The sequence below is a fragment of the Monodelphis domestica genome, chromosome 8 (genome assembly GCF_027887165.1).
Source record: "Monodelphis domestica isolate mMonDom1 chromosome 8, mMonDom1.pri, whole genome shotgun sequence".
NCBI classification, from domain to species: Eukaryota; Metazoa; Chordata; class Mammalia; order Didelphimorphia; family Didelphidae; genus Monodelphis; species Monodelphis domestica.
Genome location: NC_077234.1, coordinates 206,522,262 through 206,549,715, shown reverse-complemented (window position 1 = coordinate 206,549,715; position 27,454 = coordinate 206,522,262). Strand labels below are relative to the sequence as shown.

Sequence of the window (27,454 nt, the reverse complement as noted above, 5' to 3'; positions counted from 1 at the left end):
AAATTGTGTCTATGTCCACTTCTAAAGCTCTGCCCTATTCCCTCACTTCCCACCAACAGAGTTACTTATGTTGGACCCCAATGATTCATTCTTTCTCCTGAACCCTGAATCATCTGCCATCAAGTCTCTTCTTCCAATTCTGTTTCTTTAATTGTCCAATTAATGAAATCTCTACCAGGCACCCATGCCCCATTCCATCCCCTTGAATCACTGGATAGTCATGGAAGCCCAAGGTGGGCTCAGAGGATGGACTGTGGTTCTGGATGGTTTCAAAGGGCATTAGTACTATCACAAGTAACCAAAATGTAAATAATCATACCTTTATGGGCTGGTCTGAAGTTAAAAATTCTTTATAATGTTATTATTGCTTTTACTAGAAATCTATAATGAGTTCCATAAAACTAGAACAGACATAAGCTATAAAAATATAATCCATTGCTAAGATAAAGATTGCCTATACTTCACATTTTTATTCATATCCTTATAATATTGGTTTTGGAATAGTCAAACAAACTGAGATTAAATACTTCCTAGATCACTATCTGTGTAACTTTGGGCAAGTCACTCAACTGCTACATTCTGATTTTTTTTAATTATTTTGTTGGCTTAGATGATCATTATCCTCAAGGGTCACTTACATTTCAAAATCTACGATAATAATATATTTTTCAAAGTATTAATATCTTTTGCTATCATATATACATGGAAAGATGCTAGAAATAACAGGGATAATGTCCTTAAATAGAAAAGAAGAGGAATTAAAGACTACTCAAATATAAAATCATATAAACTTTAGAGCTTGAAGGGACTTTCGAGATCATTTAGTCCAGCATCTTCATTTAACAAAGGAAGAGCAGAGTCTCAGAGAGGTGAAGTGAATAATTAGCATCTAAATTAACATGGCCCTGCTTATAGTTTTCTTGTAAGGAAAAATCATTTTCAGTTTAAGAAAATCCCTTGACTTTTGCATGTAATGCAATGTAATGACAAGCTGGCTTCTATCCTTGTTCGTCCCCAATGACTGTGACCACTTAACCTCATCCTGGTGGTTCAGCCCTACTTCTAACTTGGGGTGCAATACAGATAATTGGAAACATAAGGAGCAATGGCTGCATAGCTCAGCTGGCTTAGCATTAGGTCAGCAATGGTGTTTGTTATACCCTGACCTTATATTACAATTACAATCATCAGTCTCTTGTGTGTTCCTTATGAAAAGAATTCTATCTTGTACCCAAGCCCTAGAAAATATGTTTTTGTTTAGTTTCTCTGTGTCTAATTCCTCCCTTGGTAACCTACTCATTATCTCAGTTCCACTAGGATTAAGGTCCTGCCTGGCTCTCTTAAGAAATTAGAATATACCTACAACAAAATATTTGTTGTGAAAGAATTGATGCCAATATTATGGTAGAATTTTGTAAGGGGAGGAAAGAAGCTACAATTGTCCTAATGGTAACAAGTTTAACAGTGTGGTTACCATACCAGTGTATAATGGACCATTTTTTGGCTACTGGCCTAAGAATAAAAAGCCAGAGAATAAATACATTTTTAACTTGAATGAATATCAGAATAAGAAGAGGGCTAGAGATTTTTCTAAGACTGTAACAAAATTAAGATGAACTAACTCCTAACGTATGAGTTGATCGATGAGCTTTTACTGGGATTCAAGTGCTTTTATCTGGACAAAGTCTTTCCAGATGCATACCTTATCTAGCTCACCCTGAAACAAATGCCCATCCTTTTAACAGTTGTTTTCTTTTTTCCATGACATGTTACAAGACTGAGCTTTATGGTCTCTGAAGACCTAAAGCTGTAAGTTACCCAAAGAGCTAAACAGAATGACTCATTTCAGGTGTAAATAGACTGAAGTAAATTACCAGCAAAACTGCACATCTAAATCAATTTAACAAGTGATTTCTTGACCATTTGTCTTCATTTTGTCTTTCCATTAGACTGTGAGTTCTTTGAGGTCAGAAAATGGCCTTTACATTTCTTTATAATCAGAATACTTAGCACAGTCCTAGCATAAGAACAAAATACTTGTTGACTAACTGATTACGCTCCAGGAATAAAAAAAAGACAAAAAAATGAAATGCAGTTCTTGTCCTCAAGGAACGTACATTCTTTTGAGGAATATAACATATAAATAGGTAAATAAATATAAAGTGACAGGAAGCATGGTATAAAGGACAGAGAACCAGTCTCAGAATCAGGAAGAAAATTCTGTTATTGACATATGGAAACTGGAGGACCCAAGTCAAGTTATTTAAATTCTTAGTGATCCAGTCAATTCTCTTAAGATTAGAAAGTATGGAAGACTTGTAGATTTGCATTGGTAGAGGGAGTTACTTACAGGGGAAGGCCCATATAAATGAAATAATAATAGATCTGACCATAAATATATAGTATGTATTTTATTAGAGAGACAGACAGACAGACAGACAGAGACAGAGAGAAGGCACAGACAGAGAGATAGACTAGGGCCATCAGTAAAGTCATGAAAGAAATGCCATTTGATAAAAGCTGAATAAAGCTAAAGATTCTAAAAAAATGATGGTGAAAAGGGATGGCATTCTAGGCAGGAAGGACAGTTGTATAAGAATGAGATGGAATACCTGGTCCAGAGAACAGAGAAGTAGAACAGCTTAGCTTGCCATTACGGAGTACACAAAGGGGATTATTCACATTGTTATGTGAAGTATGTCTAGAAGCCAGGTTATGAATGCACTCTATAAATGAAATCATCACAGAGATTTATAACTAGAAAAGGAAGTGAATGTGAATAGGTGAAAATGTAGTGAAAATGAAGATGAGCAGATGAACAACTCAAATTGCTAGAAAGAAGTCCCCAACATAACAAGCCATGGGCAGGGTTTATACAGTCAATCAATAAACATTCATTAAGCACTTACTATGTGCCAGGCATTGTACTAGGGTTACAAAAAGAAGCAAGAGTTAGTCTTTGTTCTTAAGGGGTTAACAATTTAATGGGGGAAGAGAACAAACATACACAAACCAGCTCTATACAGAATAAATAGGAGAGAATTGACAGAAGAAAGGGACTAGAATTGAGGGGAAAGACTTCTGGAATTTAGTTGGGACATAAAGAATGAAAAAGAAGGCAGTAGGTAGAGATGAGTGCATTACAGGAATGAGGGACAGCCAGAGAAAATGTTCTAAATTGAGAGATTTACAATCTTGTTGGTGGAAAGAGACCAGTGCTACTGGATTGAGGAATCCACAAGACTAGGTATAGATGATTTGTGATCTAACTTGTGCAGGAAGTATGCATTTCTGATAACATAAACTTATCAAAGAAATCATATCGAAACAAATACTAAAAGCATCCATGGAAGAGAAGGAAGTATTTATTTATGCCTTTCCTTTTGTCAGAAATTCCCTCTCCCTATCTCTGACTGTCAAATTCCTAGCCATTTATGAAGATCAAACTCCAATATCAACTACATTCTGAAGCATTCATTCTCAATTATTACCATTACAACCTTTCATAATTATTAGTTGCATTTCTATAGCACCTCATTCTGCACCACTTTTTATTATAGTTATTTTAGTATAGTCTACATCTCACATTAGATTAAAAATTTCTGGTCATCAGGAACCATTCATCTTCTGCCATGGTTTTTAGTAAATGAGAAATAATCAAAGAATACTTGTTGACTAAATTAATCATGAAAGTCACTGTAGCATAGAAAAAAGTGAACTCACCTTGGAACTAGGAACCCCATAGTTCAAATGTAGTCTATGACATGCAGTAGCTATGTGACTGCAAACAATTTACTTAACCTTTCTCTCAGTGCTTTAGATCAGAGAGGTCAAACTCAAGGAGAAAAGTTGGCCAACAAACTTTATATCAGGATCCCTGAGGACCATCTATGAACATAGAAAACCACACATTTTAATATATTTTATCTCGAGTTAGTACATCAACACATTAAAATCATATAGGAACAACATTCTTCTTCTGATTGAGACACCACCCAGGAGTGCTGTAAGCCTCAGTCCCATGTGTGACACCTCTGCTCTTGACAACTCTCTAAGATAATTAATTTTCAGAGAAAGTGAAAATACCACATTGATAAAGGGGTATTTCTGCACCTGGACTTCCATAGAGTAATAGAATTACAACTCTAGTCCTTACCCAGTTCCCTAAAATAAATTGAAACCATAGCCATGTGTATGAGTTTGGGGGATGCCAGTATGTGAAAACACAAGAGAAGAGCATTTAGATCCAATTTTCTCTGGTGCTTAATAATGGTAACATTACAAGCTCTGCAAATAACTATGGGTTAGTAAAGGTTGGAAGTCTGCCTATAATTGTTGTAGAGGGTTATTTCTTTATTGACTTCCTATATGGTTAGGAAAGGAAATGGCAAATCATTTCAGTATCTTTGCCAAGAAAATCCCAAATGGTGCCATGAAGAATTAGACATGACTAAAACAACTGCATAACAATAATATGGAAATGAACCCTAACAGAGTCATAAGGAACAATGATTATACCTGGAGCAAGAAAAGTTTAGGAAGGGATACAGGAATAAATCTTAAGAAGAAACCTCCTAGTGATCAAGGTCCTATAGAAAATGAGATATCATCATGTACACATTAATTTGAAACATGGAATACAGCTCAATTGACCCTGATGATTGTATCTTAGAAATTATCCAACTATTCCCAGTCCTTATTTTTCTATGCATTCCATAACATTCCCTCTCTATTTCATCTTCCTTCACTTAATACAACTATATTTCCTATGAAATTAACCCAGTTCAGAATTTCCCAATTACTGTAAGTGGTAGAGTAGGATAAATAAGTTAATAATGAAGTGCAAAGTGATATGTTAATTTTAGTACCATAAGTAACTAGAAGCTCCAGCCTAATGATAGGCTGAGAGCTTCGATCTTTCTCTTTCTGACATCTCATTTCAAAGAATGGTGGCAAGAAATCTCAGAGAGAAACAGTTGTTATCTCCCTTGAACTCTAGGGTAAGGATGAGTATGGTGAGAAGACAGAGGGCATATTATCCTTTTTTTTTTAGCTATTGGAAAAGATTACACATCAAGATATTGGATGTATTTTAAAATGAATCTAATTTATTTTTAAAAGAAAAACTAAATTCAGATTAGTTATTAGGATCAGATTTCTCATTCATTCTCCCCTTTGATATTTAAAATATAAATTCTTAAATGTCATATTTAATAATACAGTTTACTAACATTGTTCTTTTATTTCTTGTTTTAATATATGATTCTACATTCTTCAATTATTCTGTGACCTCATCAACAGGGCCACTGCAAAGATCAGGGCAGATAGCAACCTACTTGTGACTTCTCACCCTTTGTAATTCTTGTCCATGCTTTTCCATCAGTCTTTCACAAGGATGCACTAGGCATGTTACGTGCTGTACATTTCTTAAATTCTTACATTTTAGCACATGGGCTATTTATATTAATATATTTAACAAAAGAAGGGAGAAAGGAAATATTTATATATTAAATCCATTTTATGAGGACTTAATTTTGTTTATAGATCTTCAATGGTTCCCTACTGAATCAAATCTAATTTAAGATATGGCTTTTAGTTCCTTCCATAATATGCCTCAACCTACCCATCTAAACTTAGAAACACAGAATAATAGGAAGAATGCTCATCTCTAATCTGAAGGCTGGGGAGTGGAATTCTTAGTCTTTAACTTACTTGATGATCTGAGACCCTCTATATATTTGTTATTCATTTGTTTTTCAATTGTGACCAACTCTTCATGACCCCATTTGGAGTTTTTTTTGCAAAGGTACTGGAGTGATTTGCCATTTCCTTTTCTAGCTCATTTTACAAATGAGGAAACTGGGTCAAACATGGTTAAGTGACTTGCCCAGGGTCACACAGTGAGTAAGTGTCTGATCCTAGATGTGAACTCAAGAAGATGAGTCTTCCTGACTTGAGGCCCAGTACTTTATCCATCTATACCATCTAGCTGCCTCAAACCCTATATATACCTTCTCCTGCAAAATGGTGGCAATCATATTTGTACTGTTTACTTAACCGAATCATTCTGGGAATCTAATAGGATGATGCAAGTGTAAAAATTAAAATTAATCTCAAATAATAAAAATATTATATTTTAAGAGATTTATTAATGATCATTAGAAGTAAAGGCATAAAAGGGTAACAAAACAAAACAAAAAAAAAACATGGGCCCATGACTAATCTACCTGTTCAAGAACCCCACTTATCACCTTGATCACAATCCAGAAAGCAAAGAGAGTGAGACCAGGAATTCCACTCAATATATCCCCCTGTCTACAGGAAGTACATAATGACAGGAAGTCAGTGGGATCCTGGGAAACGCAGTTTTTAGAATAACAGATTTCCAATTATAAACATGTGACTTTATATGCCACTCTATTTCCAACTATTTCCAAAAACACATGATTAGTAATCAGTCTACACACATCTGCTGAAAATGTCATGTTCATGCCTCTGTAAGCCTTTTATTTTGGTTTGAGGACTCAACATTATTTTTTGCTAATCCTTCAAGACTCTGCTCAAAAAAAATTTAAAAATTTAAAATTTAAAAAAAAAGATTCTGCTCAAGCCTGCCTTCCTCCATGAAACCATCCCTGACCACTTCTCCATATACATATAATATATATATATATATAACTTTCTCATATTCTTTATTGTTTCATGTGTTAATAAGAGCATGCTATGTATTAAACCATATTAACTAGCAAACTCTGAGCCACTTAAATGCATATTTCTTATGTATTACCCTTTCTTTCTAATTCTGCCTTGAAGTATTTTGGTTTTGTCCATACTTATTCTTTCACAGTTGTTTAGACCTTCAATTATGTCTGATTGAGACCCCAGGGACCTTAGCACACCCTACACTTCTTTCTTCCCCTGTGTCTCAAGTCTGCCCAAATTCATGTTGGTTACTTTCATAAAACTATCCATCTCGTGCTCATCCTTCTCCTTCTGTGTTCAATTTCCCAACATAATGACCTTTTCCAGGGAATCTTGTCTTCTCATTATGTGACCAAAGTAATTAAGCTTTGTCTTCAATATTGGGCCCTCTGGAGAACAGTCAGGATTCATTTAAGTGTTAATTTATTAATTATTTATTAATTTAAGTATTGACTGATTTGATCTCCTTGCTGACCAAGGGACTCTCAAAAGTCTTCTCCAGTACCATAATTCAAAAGTATTGATTCTTCACCTCTCAGCTTTCCTTATAGTCCAACTGTTGTAGCTATATATTGTTACTGAAAAAACATAGCTGTAGTAGCTAGGTGACTCACTGGATAGAGATACAGGCCTGAAGATGGGAGGTCCTGGGTTCAAATCATTATCTTAGACACCTCCTAGCTGTGTCACCCAAGGCAATTCATTTAGCCCCATTTGCTTTGCTCTTATTGCTCTTCTTCCTTGGAACCAATAATTAGTATCAATTCTAAGAGAGGAGGTAAAGGTTTAAAAAAAAAGAAAAATATATAGTTTTAAGTTATAAGGAGCTTTGTCAGCAAGATGATGTCTCTGTCTTTTAGTATGCTGTCCAGATTTCCCATAGCTTTCCTTTTAAGGAGAAGTGTCTTAATACCTGCAGTCTATATCTGCAGTGATCTTTAATCCCAAGAATATAAAATCTAAGAGTTTCCATTTTTTCTTCCTCTATTTGTTAGGAAATGATGGGATCAATTGCCAAGATATTAGTTGTTTTTGTTTTTTTCTGGTTTGTTTTTGTCAGTTGCATAAGAAAATTCCAGTATGGAAATTCCCTGTAGAGGCTATTATCAACTAACTCTATTGTAACTCATAGTCTTAGAGAGTTGGCTGGGGCACTAAGAAATTGAGTGACTTGCCCATGGGCACACAACTAGTGGGTCTCAGTGGCAGAACATCCTGACTTGAAAGCCAAGCTTCTATCCAATAGACCCTTCCCCCCCCCACTGCCTCTCACATTAAGAATACTTTTTTTTTTAAATTCTTATGGTTAAGAACAATGCTATTGAGCTTTATATACACTTGGTTCTGTGATAAGAAGCAGATACTGAGAAGTTCAGGTATTAAAGTTATTTTTCATCCACAATCTGAGAAATGGTTTTATCTCCTTTGGTTTTGTTTAAGCTCAAGTCTTCAGTTGTGGCACTCAAAATATTTTCTGACTTCATTATAATTTAGATGGAGGGTTGTATAAGTCAGCTCAAATTTAAATCCTGCCTTTGACCATGCTAATGGTGTGAACTTGAGCAAATTATTTGTTTCGCTAAGCCTCAGTCTTCTCCTGTGTAAAACTGCAAAAAAAAATTAATAATTATAACTATATCATAGAGTTGTGAAGAAATAAGGGAAGCTTTAAAATCATCAACAATGTTGAGTTAATATGTACTATAGGGTAAATGATGACTGGATTCTATTTTCTATTGTAGGTTGTCTTTGATCCCCTTTGCCCTGATTTTATTTTTAAAAAACCCATGTTAAAAAAATTCAGTAGATGGTCTTATTCATGGAATTCTTCCTAAAGAGTCCCAAAATCTTTCCCCTGGGAACTTCCCTTTTGACCACACAGCTGAATCTGGATGAGCATAAAAATACTTCCTTCAGTTCATCTCTTTTGATCACCAGTTATAATGATGAAACCTGACTTTGGAACAACACAAATGCCATATGGGAAGACAGTCAGTAGAGTAACTTTCAGAAGATGGGAGAAATAGAGAGCATTAAAAGGAAAATTTCAGAGTAATGCTTCAGATCATGATATGTTTGGGGGAAAGGGCTTATATTTATAGCTTCCATAGAAGAGTGAAAAAGATAAAATATATTTAAATTGAAGCAAGCGAGTAGTCAGTTAGAGAAAATGTATCTGACTTGGATAGCTTAATGCTATATCTGCCTGGATATAGAAATGTGTAGGTCCAAGGGGACATTTTTAAGTTCCTTCCCAGCTCTGTGATTTTACAATTATTTTCTATTGTCTTTACACCCATATTCTAATTTTTAAATGGTTATTTGTCTAGACTAATATTCATCTTAATTAGACATAGGATTGGTACACTTCAGACACACATTTCTGACATTGAGGAATTATCTGTTAATAAATGGCATTTTTTATCCATTATGATTTTTGTTCTTTAATTATAATTTTCTAGACATTATTTTGGTATTTTATAATAATGTATAATAATAATGATGTGCTTTGCATCATCTTCAATGCATTTATTTCTTTTTTATATTTGAATTTAAATTTTTCAGTTGACAAATACCAATTTTTTCTCTCTCCATCTTGTCATACCCTCAAATTGAAAAGAAAAATGAAGCCTTTGTATAATTATGCATAGTCAAGCAAAATAAATTCCCATCATTTGCCATGTCCAGAAAAATATGTCTCAAGCTGTTAACTCTTTGTCAGGAAGTAGATAAGATGTTTCACCAAAGGTCCTCTGGTGTGGTAGATCATCATTGCATTGATTAGAGTTCTTAAGACTTTTCCAGTTTGTTTCTTTATGATGTCCTTATATAAAAGTTCTCCTGGTTCTAGTCATTTTATTCTACATCAAATCATACAGGTCTTCCAAGTTTCTCTGAAACTGTTCCCTTCATATTTTTAGTATAACAATATTTCATTATATTCATATACCAAACTTAATTCAGCCATTCCTCAATTGATGGATATCTTCTTACTGTCCAGGCCTTTGCCCCACTCAAAAGAGCTACTACTAAACTTTTTTATACATTTGGATCCTTGTCCCTTTTTCTTTCTTCTCTCTCTCTTACACTCATTTCAAATTGTCATAATGTGCATTCACTGCAATGCTAATTTACCTTTAAAATAAAAATTTAGACAAACATGCTCTTAGTCAAAAATTAATTTAAGTTTTCTTTTTCCTCTTATTTCAGGATTATACCTTGACCATGTATTTTCAGCAGTACTGGAGAGATAAGAGATTGGCCTATGCTGGGATCCCTCTGAACCTCACACTTGACAACCGAGTGGCTGATCAGCTGTGGGTCCCTGACACCTATTTTCTAAATGACAAGAAATCATTTGTGCATGGAGTGACAGTGAAAAACCGAATGATCCGCCTTCACCCTGATGGAACTGTGTTATATGGACTCAGGTCTGTCTGCCATTTGTTGAGATGGCTTCTGTTCTCTTACTTACACAAGGTTATCTTTTATGGGGGAGGTGAGGAAGAAAATTTCTGATAAATTGAGAAACTTCCATTAAGCATATATGTTAAAAATAGTTTTTATACAAATTTACAACTTTAAATATGGCATTTACTACTACTAATAGTTATAGTGATTGAAAAATAGTGTCTTTAAGTTGCTCTTATTTATTCAAATTCCCCTATCAGAAGAATTATAGTCTTTTTGGCTTGAGTTTCCATGGCATAAATTTTAAAGTCTCTCATTAATGTCCTTGCCTTGTTATTTTCCAAATTAATAGTTCTATCATTGAAGAAAACAATATTTAAGATTCCTTAATGCTTTCTATAAAAAACTGAACTCTGAATTTCTATGTGAATCTCCAGGTTATTAGCGTTTGTGAACAGACAAATTTTGTGTTGGGTTTTTTCCCTTCCATTACATTCTATAAATCTGTCAAAGGGCAAAAAATAATTTGGATAACCAGTTATTTGGAGGAGGAGATGAGGAAGAGATAGAAGATATGAAGAGAATTCAGCACCATTTTGTAAATTAGAGACTGAGTGAGTTTCCTAAGGATACTGAAAGGTTGTGTCTTGCTCATAAACAAGGAGATAGTCTCAGATTCAGGATTTGAACCCAGGTTTTCCAATCCATCCCTCTATACCATGTTGCCTTCATAATCAATTGATATTGCCTTCTGATGCCAATCTAGCACATTTTTAGTGAATCTTTCCAGGCTTTTCTATTGATTGTGGTTTGAGATTAATTTTTCTTTTATAGATTTCCATAAAGGTGACTTTGATTTCTTTAAGTAAAAAAATCTCCCCTGATGATTACTTGTGGTATACTTGAGTGTTATAATCATACATCATTAGAGTTTCCTGTGAAAATCATCTAAGAATAGATGTAATCAATATGTGACCTCTATTAATGTTGATTATTATTATTAAACATTAACCATGTGATGGTTAGAAATGTTCATCTTAATTTAGGGAGGAAAAGATACAATAAAATTTCAATATTTTACCTAGACTACCAGGGCCACCAATTAGAAGTTCCTTATATAGAGATATGTAGAAAATGCAGTCTGGTAGTAATGGAGACATAATTATTATCCAATGTAGGGTAGAAAGTACACTGAACTTAGAGTCAGTAGATATGGGTTCAGATCCTGGTTCTGACCTTTACTACTTGTAGGATCTTTAACAAGACATTTAACTAGCACTGAGCACTGTGTTTGGCATGTAGTAGGCATTTAATAATAATGTTTATTATATGAGTCTTGTAGAAAGAGGAGAAAGATATAGGCCAGATAATAGAATATCTATGTGCTTTTGGAACTTTGCACATAATAAAATCCCTCTAATATTCATTTTTCCCTAAATGTGGACTTGAAATTAGCTTACAGGTACCTAGATGAATCTAGTTTGCATTGCTTTTGTTGGTGATTAGCCTAAACAAATCCATGATAATACCAAAGGGCTGCTAAATTCCTTTGTAATCTGGTTTTCTGATTGAGGCATCTACTCATCGTTCCTGGTTTTTTGATAGACATTTCATTTTAATGACAATCATCTGAAAAGCAAGGCCTTCCAGAAGTAACTCTAATTTGAGCAGGCTTATTGATTCTCTAAGTTGGGAAGATCTGTACAGGAGCTGATTGAATGTTTTTGTTTCCTAAGATAAAGTGACCACTAAAAAAAAAAACATCTTGAGTATACCATAAGCAGCTTCCCCTTCTTTCAAATAGCAAAATAGCAAAATTGTACCCTACCCCAAATGTTGACCTTGAACATATGGGTTGTTGGTATAGACTAGTTCTTGGCTTACTCTTTGAAAGTTCCTGATTTGGAGGCTTCTGTTTACATAATAAGTGAGAGGTGGATGTGAGGCAATGCTAAGGAAGTGGACCACCCTTTAAAATTTCATAAAGCATATGTATTATCTTCTGGTCACTATAATTATGGCACATCTCTGTGTAAAAAAGTTGGAAACCTTTAGCTGATAGTGAGAAGTTTTAGCCAGCAAAGCTGTTAATGCTTAATTTGAGGCAAGAGGAGGCACTTTTGAAGACTGGCTTTACCTTGGTTAGTTTCTTTGGTGATAATTACTAAACTGCAATAGTCTAGTAACAAACAAAAAATTTTACTCTGGGCCCAGCAAAAGATATTAGACTACTTCTTATGAACAGATATTTTTGTTGACATAACAGCCATAATGAAATAAGGTCTACATTCTCTACACAAAAGTTTTGTTTTTAATTGAATGAATATAGGTTAATATATGAAAGCATATCAAAGCATTTTTCTTACATTTATATTTGATCATTTTTATTTTAAACAGAATTAGCTAAAATTTAGCTCTTTGAACCTTACCATTTACATCACTGCTTCATTTTCTCTTTTATGGCATGAAGACATTTTTTGTTCCAAGAAGAATGGTTACCACAATCTGTGATCACCTTTTATCACAGGAATTTTTTTTATCTTTACTATTTTGATCTGATAGTAATAAATATCTGACAAAAGAGAAAATAATAGGATACCTTTGGGGTCTTTAGTATATCTACAAGGAAGACTTTCAGAAAGACCTACTTGATAATTCAGTTTGCAATAATTGCCTGTAAACTCCAAGAACTGATACAGATCTTTTGCAGACACCAAGATCCCTTGACAATAGCACTATAGACCCTTGCTTAGAATCACATTCAGACCATGACAGTCTATCAGTCATCTGAGAAACTTACTTGACCCTGCCTGACATTTTCAATTTAAAACACAAAGAAGAATCATCAGCACAGCCCAAATCATAGTGCTGTCCATGGTGCTCAGGAAATTAGGAATAGATTAAGGTGTCATACTACTAGTTCATTACAGTAGAATTACAGAAGAGAAATGCTATATCTTGATGGCATTATAGGATCCAAGGAGCACAAAAACATATTCATTAAGTCTAAACTGGGCCAGGAAGGTTATGTTCCATTCAGTACTCTGGCAAAAGGAGATTATTGATCAATATTTATTAAGTGCTTACCATATGCCAGGCACTGTCATAGGAATATAAGTACCAAAATATGGAGAAAAAATCCCTATTTACCATGAGCTTATTTTTTCATTTGAAATAATGTTACTAGTACATATTATATACTGGAACTATAACTCTGAATTGTTTTTAACATGTAATTTTATTTATTTTCCATTCCAAACCCTCCCTCCTACGTCCTCCTGCCCCAGACATTGAGAAGGCAAGAGCAAAACTCATTACAATTATATATACATGACTGAAAAAAATTCAGCATTATTTTTTCTAAGAAAAGAGAAAAATGAATGAAAAGACAAAAAGAGTAAAGAATAAAAATGCTTCAATATGTGCTGAGACCACCATTTAGCTTACATTCCATTAGAGAAATTACATATATATAAAATGTATACATTGTAAATATAAAATTAATAAATCTAATTACATAAACATAGTTAAATGCCAGGTACTTTGGAGAAAGGAAAAGAATAAGTATATAATGCCTTTTATGTGCCAGGTAATCTGTTAAGCATTTTTAAAACATCTAATTGTATTATATGACATAGGAGAGAGAATGCTTGCAGTTAGGGAGATCAGTAAAGGCTTCATGCAGATGGTGCTTGAACCATGTCTTAAAGAAAGAGAGGGACTTTAGAATTCCCAGAAGGTAAGGAATAAATACATTCCCAAAATGGAAGATAGCTAGTATAAAGACATAGAAAGAGTATTGTATATGATGAATAAAGAAGCCAGAATGCCTGCAATGAAGAGTAAAGAGAAAAGAAAACTCAAATAAGATTGGAAAAATAGTTTGAGACCAGAGGTCTTAAAAGCTAAACAGAGGAGGTTATATATATTATACTAGAGGCAATAAGATGGCGTTGGAGTTATTTGAGTAGGGGAGTCATACAGTCAGATCTGGGTTTAAGGAAAATTACTTTGGCAAATTGTATATGCTGGACCAAAGGTGTAAGAAACTTGAGATAGAGATATCAATAGGAATTTGTTTCAATAATCTAGGTAAGAAGTGATTAAATGAAATTTAGTTTCTCTACTGAAGTACATCTTGAGGAAAATGGTGCACTGACTCAATTAGTCCAAGGAATAAGCAGTGAAGAACAAAGGGTTCAAATATTTGACTATAAAAAGAAATGGATATTGCCATAGTTTATTATTTTTAAATAATAATGGCACTATTGCTCTTTATTTAGAATATTTTCAATGGTTACCTGATTGATGATTCTCCCACCTTCTGTCCCCCCTCCTGGAGCTGACAAGCAATTCCCCTAGTTTATACATGTAATAATGTTCAAAATCTATTTCCATGTTATTCATATTTGCAGTAGAGTGCTCTTTTAACATTAAAACCCTAACCATAACTCTATCAAACTGCGTGATAGATCATATGTTTTTCTTCTGTGTTTCTATCTCCACAGTTCATTCTTTGGATGTGGATAGCATTCTTTCTCATAAGTTCCTCTGCATTGTCCTGGGTCATTGCATTGCTACTAGTAGAGAAGTCTATTACATTCAGTTGTACCATAATGTATCATTTTATATGTATAATGTTCTCCTGGTTCTGCTCCTTTCATTCTGCATCAATTCCAAGAGATCTTTCCAGTTCACATGGAATTCCTCCAGTTCATTATTCCTGTCAGCACAATAGCATTCTATCAGCATCAGATATCACAATTTGTTCAGCCATTTCCAATCTAAGGGTATCCCTTCATTTTCCAATTTTTGCCACTATAAAAAGCATGACTATAAATATTTTTGTACAAGTATTTTTCCTTATCTCTTTGAGGTACAAACCCAGCAGTGGTATGGCTGAATCAAAGGGTAGGCATTCATTTAAAGCCCTTTGCACATAGTTCCAAATTGCCCTCCAGAAGGGTTGGACCAATTCACAACTCCTTCACCAGTGTGCCATTTTTGCTACATTCCCTCCAGCATTTATCACTTTCCTTTGCTACCATATTGACCTAGCTTATTATTTTTTAACAAACAATGCTGGTGTACCAATAAGGAAGATTAATGATCAGATAGATAATTGACAGGAGCATCCATGAATTTCCTTAAGGACTAAACTCTAAGAAGATGTGATCTGTTGAGATAAGGATTTTTTGTTTGTATTAATCATAGTTTTAAGTGCAGCGGAAAGGTAGGATATTGACCTCACTAGCCCTAAACACATCCTAATACTTTGTGGCATTTCCCAAGAGGATTTGAAAGTCCTGCTCTCATAGTTGAAAATGTAGTTTCAATTTCAGCAAAGTCTATGGATATCAAAACTCATATTTTTTTCTCATCCAGTTAGGATTGACTGGATAGAGAAGTAGCACATGGATTAAAGTCTCAAATATATTCAGTAACATGCTATTTATAGTCATATGCATCATAGCCCAGTGGCATGTCTGTCCTGCACAAATGATAATAATCAATTAGGAAGAATTCTTCCAAGCCACCTATTATCTGTTACACACTATGATAATACTAAATAAAATCAAGAAGCTTTTTAAAAAAAATTAACACCTAATATGTACCAGGTATGGTACCATGAGCTGGGATTTAAAAGAAAGTTAAAATACAACCCCTACTCTAAAGGAGCTCATAGTTTAATGAAAGAGATGAAATTAAAACAAACTATATATGCAGGATAAATTGTATACAATATGGAAGGGAAAGAACTTGGATTAATGGAGGATTAGGAAAAGCTTTTTGATAAAAGTGAAATTTAAGTGGGAACTCAACCAATGCCAGGCTCTTTCTACCACATTTGGAAAGAAAAGAAGCTACAGAACCAGATTCTAGGCCAAATTCTCAGACTGGAGCTAAATGACCTGGAACAGCAGAGCCACTTTCTTCTATTAGAATTTAGTTCAGATTGCCTTCAAGTCTATAACAGTGTTTGCAGAATCCATTTGTTCATGAAGAGGGATAAAGGAAGTGGTTTAAACCTCTGTGGGTCATTGTTATAACTGGGTATCAATCAGTAATGCTCCTCAGTATCATATCTAGAAAATGTCATCTAAGAAAGCTAGGTGATAGCCAATCATAACTGTTTCATTTAAAAGTATCTAGGAAGTATGTTCTAGAAACCATACAGTGTGGTGGCTGCAGGGTCAGATTGGGTCTGAAACCAAGGGAAAGAAGAAGTGATGACAGCATTCTGGGTTAATGTACCAAGAAGGCTCAATCCCTGAGGGAAAAAAAATGAAATGTGTGGTATAGAGAGTTGATGGTCAATGATATTAAGATATTCAATCAAATCACCAAGAAGTTCAACTCCCCAGGGGGCAAAGGAAGTGAACACAGGAAATAATGAATTAAAACCACCTAATTTGGTACTCAATGTTTTTCTTTTTTAAATGATTGAGTTTAATTGTTCCTGTGACCAAGTTGGATAAACTTAGCCCTTGCTCTTCTGCCTGGAAGTGCTTGCACAGTTCTGAACAGTGCTATTATTTTCCCTGTTAAGGCTATATGGATCTATCAGCCCTTCATTTTCAAAGATATTGTGGCTCTCTATGTGTTAGTATCCTTGAGAAGATTTTTTCAACCATTCTATATGTTAAAATTATTCCTTAGTTTATAACTATTGCAAGTTTTTTTCCAGAATCAACCATTTGATCAATCAACAAATATCTATTAAGCACTACTATTTTCCAGGAACTGTGGTAAGCACTAGGCCATATAAAAAGAAACAAAAAGCAAGCAGTCCTTTTGGGTAAAGTCAGAAGTAAGAAAAAAGGATATCAGTTAAACCAAAAGAAAAAAAATGATGCCATTATATAGATGATTCTAGGTGGGCTTTAAGGCTATATTGTCATGAGATAAAGGAAATTGTAGAAAAAAATACAATAATTAGCAGCTTTGGACTTGGACCAGGAAGAAATGTCACAGGAAAAATAATTCTAATTGGAAGAATTTTTAGTATTATAAACATATGCTGACATGAATACCTACCAATAATTACCAAAGCATCATTCCTAATCATTTAGGGAATGCGATATACATAGGATAGATAGCTTAGAAAAGCATTTTTAAAAGTTTGTATGATACTTGTGGATGGGAGTGGGCAGGGACAACAGACTCCACAGACACAAAAACTGGGTTAGTGAATTTTCAGGTCAAGATGGTGAAGTAATGGCAAAGTGCTATATAAATGTGTATTTCTAGTGTATGACTATCACTATTGTGCAAACCTGATGTAAAACTTGGTAGAAGAAAAACAGAGTTGTGTATATAAATGGATTCTTCCCCAACCCCTCTTAGTTGGTGATGGTGATAATAGTGAAATAAGAAACCCTTAGAACCTATCCAACAACTCCCAAATGACCACAAAAGAACAAAAATACTTCAAAATGAAAACTGGAGTGATAGAATCAACAGAAGGGATAAAGCAGTGCTCTGGCCCAGAACAATGTGGAAAGATAGGACTCAGTGGAAAGAAGGAGGACTCATCTCACTGGTTATAAGAAGAGAATGCTGAACAACACTCAGTAGAACTCAGTTATGATACAGCACAAGTGGCAGGGGAAAGAGCACCGCTGGCTCAGTCCAGCCTCAGCAGAGGAAGAGTGGAAACCACATAATAGTAAACCAACAAGGTCCAGACTGAGCAAGATTAGGCAAAACCAACTCCAACCAATTGAACAACAAACTTCCACACAGCAGGCCAACCAGGGTACCTTTGCAAAGTGCTCAGTCTGAGACTGAGAGGACCGCTGAACCAATTCCAGGCAAAGTATAAGCATAGAACAGTATTTCCTCCACCTTAGGAATAGAGCAAAGTTTCAGGATATAGACAAAATAAAAGGGAAAAATTACACCCAAATGAGCAAAAGACAGAGAAAAAGCCCAATGCTAGCAGAATATCTCAACAATGGAGATGACCAAAATACAAGCTCAGAAAAGGCCAGCAATACAAAAACGAGAACATGTGAAGCCCCAAACAAAAAGAGAAAGGATACCACACCCAAAAATGAATGCCTAGAAATTTTCCCCCCAAATAATAGAAAAACAATAATAGAAAGAAAATGATAGAAAAATCAACAGCTTAGAACAAAAACTTACTGAAGAAAATAGAATACTAAATACTAAAAAAGGAAATATATTACCTCTAAGAGGAAAAGAACTCCCTAAAAATGAAAGTACAAAACATTAAAGAAGAAAATGGCTCCATAAACATTAGAATTAAATGAATAGAAGCTAACAATTTCATGTGACAGAAGGGAACTATAAAACAAATTCAAAATAATGAAAAATAGAAATTTGAAATCTCTCCCTGAATAAATAAATGACCTGAAAAAAAAAAAAGAACCTGGACACACTATTGAAAGAAATCCTCAGATGCCTTGGTAAGAGGGGGAAATACAAATTGAAAAAATCAATTGATCACCTCCTAAAAGAAATCCAAAATTTTAAAATCCCAAGTCCAATATAGACAAATTCAGAATCCCTATGCCAAGGAGAAGATACTAAAAGCAATTGGGGGGGGGGGGTGGAATTCAAATATTGTGGAGCCAAAATCAGAATTATACAGGACCTAGCAGCTTTTATATTAAAGGGCTAGAAGGCATAAAATATTAAATTCCACAAGGTAAAGATCTAGGCCTACAACAGAAATTACTTATCTACCCAGAAAAACTGAGTACAATATTTTAGGAGAAGAAATGGATATTTAATGAAATAAAAGAAGTCCAGTCATTCCTGATAAAATGGCCAATACTAAAATTAAAATTCTATGATGAATTTGGCCACTCAAAAGAAGTATAAAAAAGTAGGAGAAACTCAAGGGAATCATACTAATCATGTATATGAATGGGAAAGTGGTAACTAGGATACTTGAAATTTCTGTAGTACAAGAGGGACCTAAAGTGCTTAATATACTTAAAGTAAATAAGGGAACTTACATATATTGACTGCCTTTTTGGTGTGGGTGGGTGCTAGGAGGGAGGGAGAAATCATGGATTGAAAATGTCAGAAAAACAATGTTTTTAAATTGTATTGGCATGCAATCTGGAAAAAAATAAAATTTATTATTGATTGTTCTTATGGGCAATGAAAAAAATGGGCTAAATCAATCAATGAATAAGCTTTTATTAAGCACTTACTATGTTTTAGGAAATGCACTCAGTTCTGTGGATACATTTTTAGATACCCCTTTCCTGAAGGAGTTTATATTCTAATATCAACATTTATGTACATAAATATGTACACCAACTATACAAAAACTAGATGGAAGTGACTTTAGCAGGAGCATCACTAGTCACTGTGGGTCTAGGCAAGACCACTCAAAAGTCACTGGGGGTAACTCTTGAAAGAAGCCAGAGATTCTAATATATGAAGGTAACTTGGGAGAGTTATAGAAAAATGAGGGACAGCCAGACATGAAGACATAAAATGGAGAACTGTATGCAAGGAGAACATATATGAGGGGTGATCTGGTATTCAATTATATCAGGTTTTAGCTATCTAAAAGGTAGGTCTTGGATCATATTCCCTATAGAGTTGCTCAGACAAGAGATAATGAGGACCTGAAGTAGGATTGTGTCTGTTTGTATGCATAAAAAGGGTCATAATTGTAGGATGCTATAGAGATAGAGATTACAAGATTTGTTAATTGACAGCATATGTGGTCTGAGTTAAAGTAGAACACAACATTGACACAAAACTTTTGAACCTAGATGGATAAAAGGATGGTTCTGCCGTTAACAGTAATAGAGAAATCGGAGAAGAGTAGGTTTACAGGGAAAGGATAATGATTTAGATTTAGATTTATGTACTTTTGCAGTGTGCAGTTCAAAATATCCCACATAGTTGGCAATATAGGAGTGGAGCACAGAAAATAGATTGGAGCAGATATATAAATATGGGAGCTATCAAAATAGTGATGATCATTGAAACCATGACTACTGCTGTGATCACTAAGTAAAAAAGAGAAAGGAATGGAGCCCAAGACAGGGTCTTGGGAGACTTCCATTATGAATGGGTGAGACAAGGATGAAAATTAACAAGAGACTAAGAAAGAACAGTCAGCGTAGGAGGAAAACCAAAATCTGGAAAGCAGCATCTAAAAAACCAGAGAAGAAAAAATTCAGGAGGAAAAAGTGGTCAACAAAGGCCAGTGCTTTAGAAGGCTGAAAAAGGAGAAGCCTGAGAAAAGAACACTAGATTTGGCATTAAAGATATCACTGGTAGCAGTTAGGTAGATATGGAAGTGATTAAATACTTGGCAGAAAAAATACACATCAACATACCAAGTTCAACCTGCAATGATATCTCTAGGGGAATATGCATTAGTTCTTGTACTAATTAACATTTTATTAGTATTTGTATAAAGTCACACATAAGAATTGCACCTAGCACAAAACTGGAGAAGATAACTAACATGTTGGATGACAGATTGAGCTTAATTTAAAGATACTAAAAGATTAGAATTTTGGGTCAAAGCCAAAAGGAAAGATTTGATAAAAGAAAAGCAACATTTTGTATTTAGATTCAAAAATTCAATGTTATAAATACAAAATGAATAGCTAAATAATGATGAATATGGAGATCTGTCTGTTTTAGCACCTCCCAAGTTGAATGATAGTCAACAGTGACATGACAATCAGACAGTTTGAACTTATGCTGAATCAATAGGAGTGTAATGTCCAAAATGAGGGAAGTGATGGTTGGGCTGGACTCTGCTCTGATTAACCAATATTCAAAGTAACATGGCTAATTTTTGGTGTTTTATTGGTGGAAGAAATTGATAGACTAGACAACAACTAAAGAAGAAGAATGCAAATGGTGAAAGTTCTAGAGATCATATTATATAAGGTTAGAATGAAGGAAGTAAGAATATTTAGCAAGAAGAAGGTATAAGGAAGAAACAATAGCTTTCTTCAATAACAAAAATAAAACTAAAACTAGCTGATGTTTAGATAACACTTTAAAGTTTACAAAGTACTTCGCATATGCTATTTCATTTTATCTTCCTAACAACTACATGAGGTAAGTGCTACTATTAACCCCATTTTGTGAATGAGAAAACTCAGGCTGGGAGAAGTTAGGTTATATGCATTTTCATATGCTAGTTTCCATCATATTTTTGTACAAATAATTTCCTCCTTTCCTCCCATTAGACTATAGGCTCACTGAAGGCAGGAACTGCATTATTTTTTCAACTCTTTATCCTTAGTGTCTAGCAATAATATATGTTTAATGATTTTTTTTAATTGAAGTAGAACACCAAGGTGACAGTAAAGTGACTTGAAAAGTCATGTCTCAATGGAAGAGCCATATGACTTTCATGTGACTGATAAATTATTTGAGCTCAGTTTCTTCTGACTCTGGGTTCAGGATTTTATCTACTTTGCCACCTGGACACTTAGAGGGAAAACAGATAAAACTTATTCTTCTCCCCAGAGAGGAGAACAAGAGGCAGTGAATAAAAGTTGCAGAGTCATATTGGTTCAATGTATAGCAAACCTTTTCACCAGTTAGAGATGAGCAGCCTCAGTAAGGAGTGGGCTTCTCTTGACTTGAATTCCTCAACAGACCCTGTATGACCACATGATGGGATTATTGTCAAGATGATTTCTACTGAAATGTTGATTAGACCAGTGGCTACTAAGAACCATTCTGACCGATAATTCTGTGAATAATTTAATATAATTTAATTATATTTAATAAACTTTTGATTCACTTATTTCAGAAGGGGTCACCCTACATCTAAATTCTAAGTATTAGGTTCTGATGCACTGATTTCTCAGTCAACCAGAGCTATGTCCTATTTTGTGAATTTGCCAAGGTATTTTTTACCTTGTTTCTGATTTTGTTAATCCAAACTAATCCCTTACAGCAGTGATATTAAACTCAAATAGAAACAAGGGTCACTAATCTATACATAAGGATCCCTGTGGACTGGACATTGATTTGGTTTTAAAATGTAATGTTAGGGGACAGCTGGGTAGCTCAGTGGATAGAAAACCAGGTCTGGAGATGGAAAGTCATAGGTTCAAATCTAGCCTCAGATACTTCCTAACTGTGTGACCCTGGTCAAATCACTTGACCCCCTTTGCCTAGACTTTATGACTCTTCTGCCTTACCAATACATAGTATTGATTCTAAAGGTAAAGGTTTTTAAAATAAATCAAATAACAAAAGAACATTAAATAAAATGTAATGTTATCTATATTTTATTGTATATTTATTCTATGAAATATTTTCCAATGATATTTTTCTCACTTTCTGGCCATTCAGGAGTGATGCAGGCCTATTGGCCCAGCATGTTTGACACTTCTGCCTTAAGGGACTTAAGGGATTTCCACTCTTCCTTATAGGTTCTGTCCATCAGCACTATATTTCAGGAGGCAGAATTTCTCTGATGATGGATTGGTTGTATCCTGGGACTTTGCTAGTGAAACAGTCAATATTTGATGCAAAAGTGATTTCTTATTATCCAAAATTTTTAGATCATTTTGTCTGGATCATACATTTACAGTTATCATATTTTTCCTTCCATCATACTTATTTGTGTTCATAGAACCTCCCTCTTCTCCATTAGACTTGCTGATGATGTTTTCTTTTCTCCTATGTATTCTCAGTATCTACCATATAATAGATGTGTAATTCTTTCATCGAAATAGAGCACCAAGGTGCTAAAGAAGTCATGCACAAAGTTGGTGGAAGATCCATAGCTAGACACAGTGATAGTTCTATTGGGTCTTTTTCTTTATGAAATTTCTTTCTTTATTATGCTTTCTGCTAGCAATGCAAAATCAAGTTAATCATTCACAATATATATATATATGTATGTATGTATATTGAATTGATCTTAATTCCATCTTCCTTGCATCAACGAATCATCATCACATCATTGCAAATTGTGTTTCTAACACAAGAAAACTGATGATGACTTTCATTTAGGTATTGACAATGAATGGTGGATGATAATGTGACTGTGAGTCTAGTTTTTCTGGTACAAGATGTTGTATTACCTCAGATTTGTTCTAGCTAAATGATGTTTCATAACACTCTGATGAGACTGCCAAATAGTTGATTAGTTGTTCACTGAACCTAGGACCCTAGATTGTTAGAGTTGTGAGAAACCCTAGAGATCATCTGGTCTAGAAATTCAGTGACTTGCTGAAGGTCATTCAAATAGTTAGTTATGCAGCTATGATTTGAATCTCTTGATTCCCAGGCAAGTATTCTTTCTACTATGCTCTGCAGATATGCTAATGTGCAAATTATTGTCATAAAGTATAATCTGAAACTTTTTTTGGATTTTGGAATTAACCTTGTAGCCTAAACATCTAAGAACTTGATCTAGTATGAGCATCCCCATTTTCCTGAATCTAGAGATAAAGGTGGTATCTGTGATTTCACTGATATCAGGAAATCTCATATCAAGTTTTTCCCTCTAATAAAAGATGTCAGCACTTTCTCTGCAACCTATACTATTAGTGTTATCTAGATTCATGTTTTCAAATTCACAAAGAAACAGGGACCACCAAACCATACATAAGGATCCCTATAAGCTGCATACTGACTTAGAAATCCACATTTTTGCATTGTCTATGTTCTATTGTATTTTTATTTTGTTATTTTTTCCCAATTACATTGTAATCTAAGACTACACTAGAGGCTCAGTGGATAGAGCACTCATCTTAGAGCCAAGAAGATCAGAGTTCAAAACCAGCCTAAGACACTTACTAGATGTGTTATCCTGCTCAAGGCTCCTAATATTTGTTTGCCTTGAAGGCAGTTAGATGGCTCAGTGGATAAAGTTCTAGGTCTGGAGTCAGTTAAAATCTAGACTTAGATATTTGCTAGTTATGTGATTCTAGATAAGTCATTTAACTTTTGTTTGCCTTAATCCACTGAAGAAGAAATGGCAAACCATTTCAGGATTTTTGTCAAAAAAAACCTTCTGGACAGTATTGGCAAGCTGTGGTCCATGGGATCATGAAGAGTCAGACACAACTGAATGATTAAACAATAACAAGGCCACATTGGAAAACGTTGCAGGCTATGATGTAATGGCTACATAGTAGACACCTCTGTACTAGAAAGATCACTAAGAGGTTAAGTTATTTACCCACAGTCACCCATCAACTATATATCAGAGTTGGGTCCCTAACCCAGCTCTTCTTAACTCCAAGATAGTTCTCTAACTATTACACCATGATGTCTATTTGAGTATAGGTCCTAGAATAAATGCATGGATAAAATGAAACTATTCCACAAACCTATTTCACTCTATGAGTAATGGAGTATGTAGCAAAATAATAACTCTTATTTATATGGTGCTTTAGCCTTTATAGAATGCTTTTCCTATAATTCTATGAATTAGTTGGTGCAAGTATTATTCTCTGGCAGAATGTAAGCTCCTGAAGAAAATAACTATATTTTTTTTTAAATTTTGTGTCCATGTTGTGTTAATAAACAATGGACACTTAAATAAATCCTTATTGATTAGAATATTGACTTTTACCTTGCACAGAATGAAAATATACCAAGATTATTCTATATCCTTTAATCCCCCTTTCTTAGAGAAAATACCTAAAGTAACTTTTGTCACTAAAGACAGTGACCTTTACCACCCAGGCTGGCTTTGGTTTTGCACTTTGAGGAGTTGGGTTTAAATGTAGTCAGTGGTCCCACATTGTCAGTGTTTCGGTCCTTAAGATGAGAAGGTGGGGAAGAAATGCAGTCTGGACAAAGAATTACCAAATGAGCTACCTTAGTTGGACATAGACAAATAGTTAGTTCTCACTTTACTTAAATTCCCTTTACACAAATTCGGTTTCTGGGAGATAGCCAGCAGGACCCCAGATCAGCACCGGCTTCCTCTCTGGCCCCAATAGGTGACAGCAGGAGTGGCCACAGCACTGATGCAACCCTACCAAGGGGGGTCCTCCGCAGAGACCCAGAGGGTGTATGTAGGTCCTGAGGGGCCCTTTGAAGAGAAAGAAACGTTTTTGAATGATCCACTTATATTAAGAACTGACTATATATACTCAAACACACATCTTATGTGTATATTTGTATGTGTACATACACACAGCATGTGTGTGTATATGTGTATATTTCATTGTAGGCTTTGCAAATCATTGCATTTCCTCCTATTAGTTGTTTTTTTCCACTATCACCCTCTGAAACAGTAAATTAATCTAATTTATGTTTATAATATGTATATTATATTTATATTATTATAAATTGCCAATTTATAATAATATAATTCTTTGGCTCAACAATGCTAACTTGCTCTGAGCTACCTTGACAAAGTCATCTCCTTTGGTCAGTTATATATATATATATATATATATATATATATATATATATATATGCATTTTTCATATGTCTAATTTTTTCTTGAAAATCTACCAAATTGATTTAATAGTCAGCATGTTCTTCATGCCTTCTTCAACTTGAATAATAAATTCTTAGTTTAGAACTCTGCAATATGAACCATTTGGCTTCAGGCCCTTCGCTCCAGCATCTGTGGTCCTGGCCAGTTGGCACACAATACCAAGAAGTACTAGAAGCCTCTGAGGCCAGGTGGACATGGCCTTTGGGGAAGCAGTAACAGAAATGATTTTGTTACTATTTTGGTGATACCTAAAGGTTATTTTTGTTTACTTTTTCTGATGATGTCATTTGCTATAATTTTATGTCATGACAATCGGCAAATCCATCGCTTTAGAAGTCCCTTAAGGGGTAGTAATGAGTTGGGCATATAGTATTAGAGTTAGAATCAAAAAGTCCAAGCCTACCTCAGATGCACAAAGTTGTGTGCCTGTGGGCAAGCCATTTAAACTCACTTTACTCGTCTGAAAAATAAGGAAATTTGGCTTGATCGCCTTTTGAGTATTGACTCTGGCTGTGAGATACCCCTTCAAGGTGGGGGGGAGCCCAGAGGCTAAATGGGGTCCAAGGGAACAGACTTGAAGTCACATAGTTAGTCCCCCTTGTTGAAAATTAAGGAAGAATGACATCAGAAGTCTGTAAGTCAAGGTTGGCATGGTGGTATATATATACTTAGAATTTCTAGGATTAGAGAGATTCGGGCTGCTCTGAACGATACTGTGATTGGGGAATCAGGCACCTGAATAATGCCCAGCACCTGAGAGGTGAAGAGGATGACCAGGCTTCCTGAGAAGAGGTGACCTTATACAGGTGGGAAACACAAAAGGCTGACTCTCCCTTGCTCAACAGTGGCTTTGAGTCCATGAGTAACACCATTCTTCTATCCTGCGTGACATAGAGAAATTAAGTTTAAAAAAAAACAATAACAATGTAGCAAGACCTCAGAAAAATATTCTAGTTTTATCCTACTAGGCAGCTAGGTGGCTTAGTGGGTAGAGTCAGGTCTAGAGATGGGGGTCCTGTTTTCAAATATGGCCTTAGACACTTCCTAGTTGTATGACTGTGGGCAAGTCACTTAACCCTAATTTATTAGCCCTTACTATTCCACCTTAGAACCAAAAGTTAGTATTAATTCTAAGAAAAGGTAGGAGTTTATGAAAAATGTATATCATATTTATTGGTTCCATTTAACCCTTTAAAATTTTCAGATATTAGCTTTTTACTGAAGATCTTAGACTAATGGGATTTAGAAATGGAAAAAGCTTCATGGAACATCTAGTTCAATTTCTTCATTTCAGGAATTAAGAAATCGAGGCCAAGAAAGGTTAAGTAATAAGTATAGATCACACAGCTAATTAGTGGCAGGGAATGTTAAAGGTTTATTACACATATATCTCTGGTCAGCTCGGGATTAAATGAGCAAAAATGAGGAAAAAGTTTTGTTAAGAGTAAAACTGGCATCCAGTTAATTGCCTCTTTTTATCTTTCCAAAGCTAACAAGACCATCTTCATTGCCAGAGAAGTAGAGATATGATTTCCTTTATAATCCACAAATGATTCAAAGATGTTTTTGGAGATTCTAACAAAAAAGGGAGAATACTAGACAGATAGGAGTCAATGTCATGCTTTCTGCCACACTCTGGTAGAGGTACCAATAGTCAATAAAGCAGGTAGTAAGTAGCAGCAGTATCAGAAAAAAGAAGAAACCTAGAGCCCTATATCTTATAAATAGCCTCTGAATAAATTCAAATCTTTCTATATCCACAAAACAGAGCAGAGTACTCTGGATAGGTTTACTAATGCATTTTTTTTTAAAAGGTAAATTGGGAAAATAGTCTCTATTCTTCATTTGGCAGTTGTTTAATTAGGCAATATTTTATTTTATTTTTTTGCTGTCACTTCTATT

At 34.7% G+C, this 27,454-nt stretch overlaps 1 protein-coding gene across 1 annotated transcript in view; it reads left to right on the top strand.

Moving 5' to 3' along the window:
- GABRB3 (gamma-aminobutyric acid type A receptor subunit beta3) overlaps positions 1–27,454 on the top strand; it is a 268,362-nt gene that overhangs the window by 177,087 nt on the left and 63,821 nt on the right. The window contains exon 4 of the mRNA XM_001362948.4: positions 9,913–10,133. Coding sequence (XP_001362985.1) covers positions 9,913–10,133 — 221 coding nt within the window. The remainder of the gene's footprint in view (positions 1–9,912; positions 10,134–27,454) is intronic.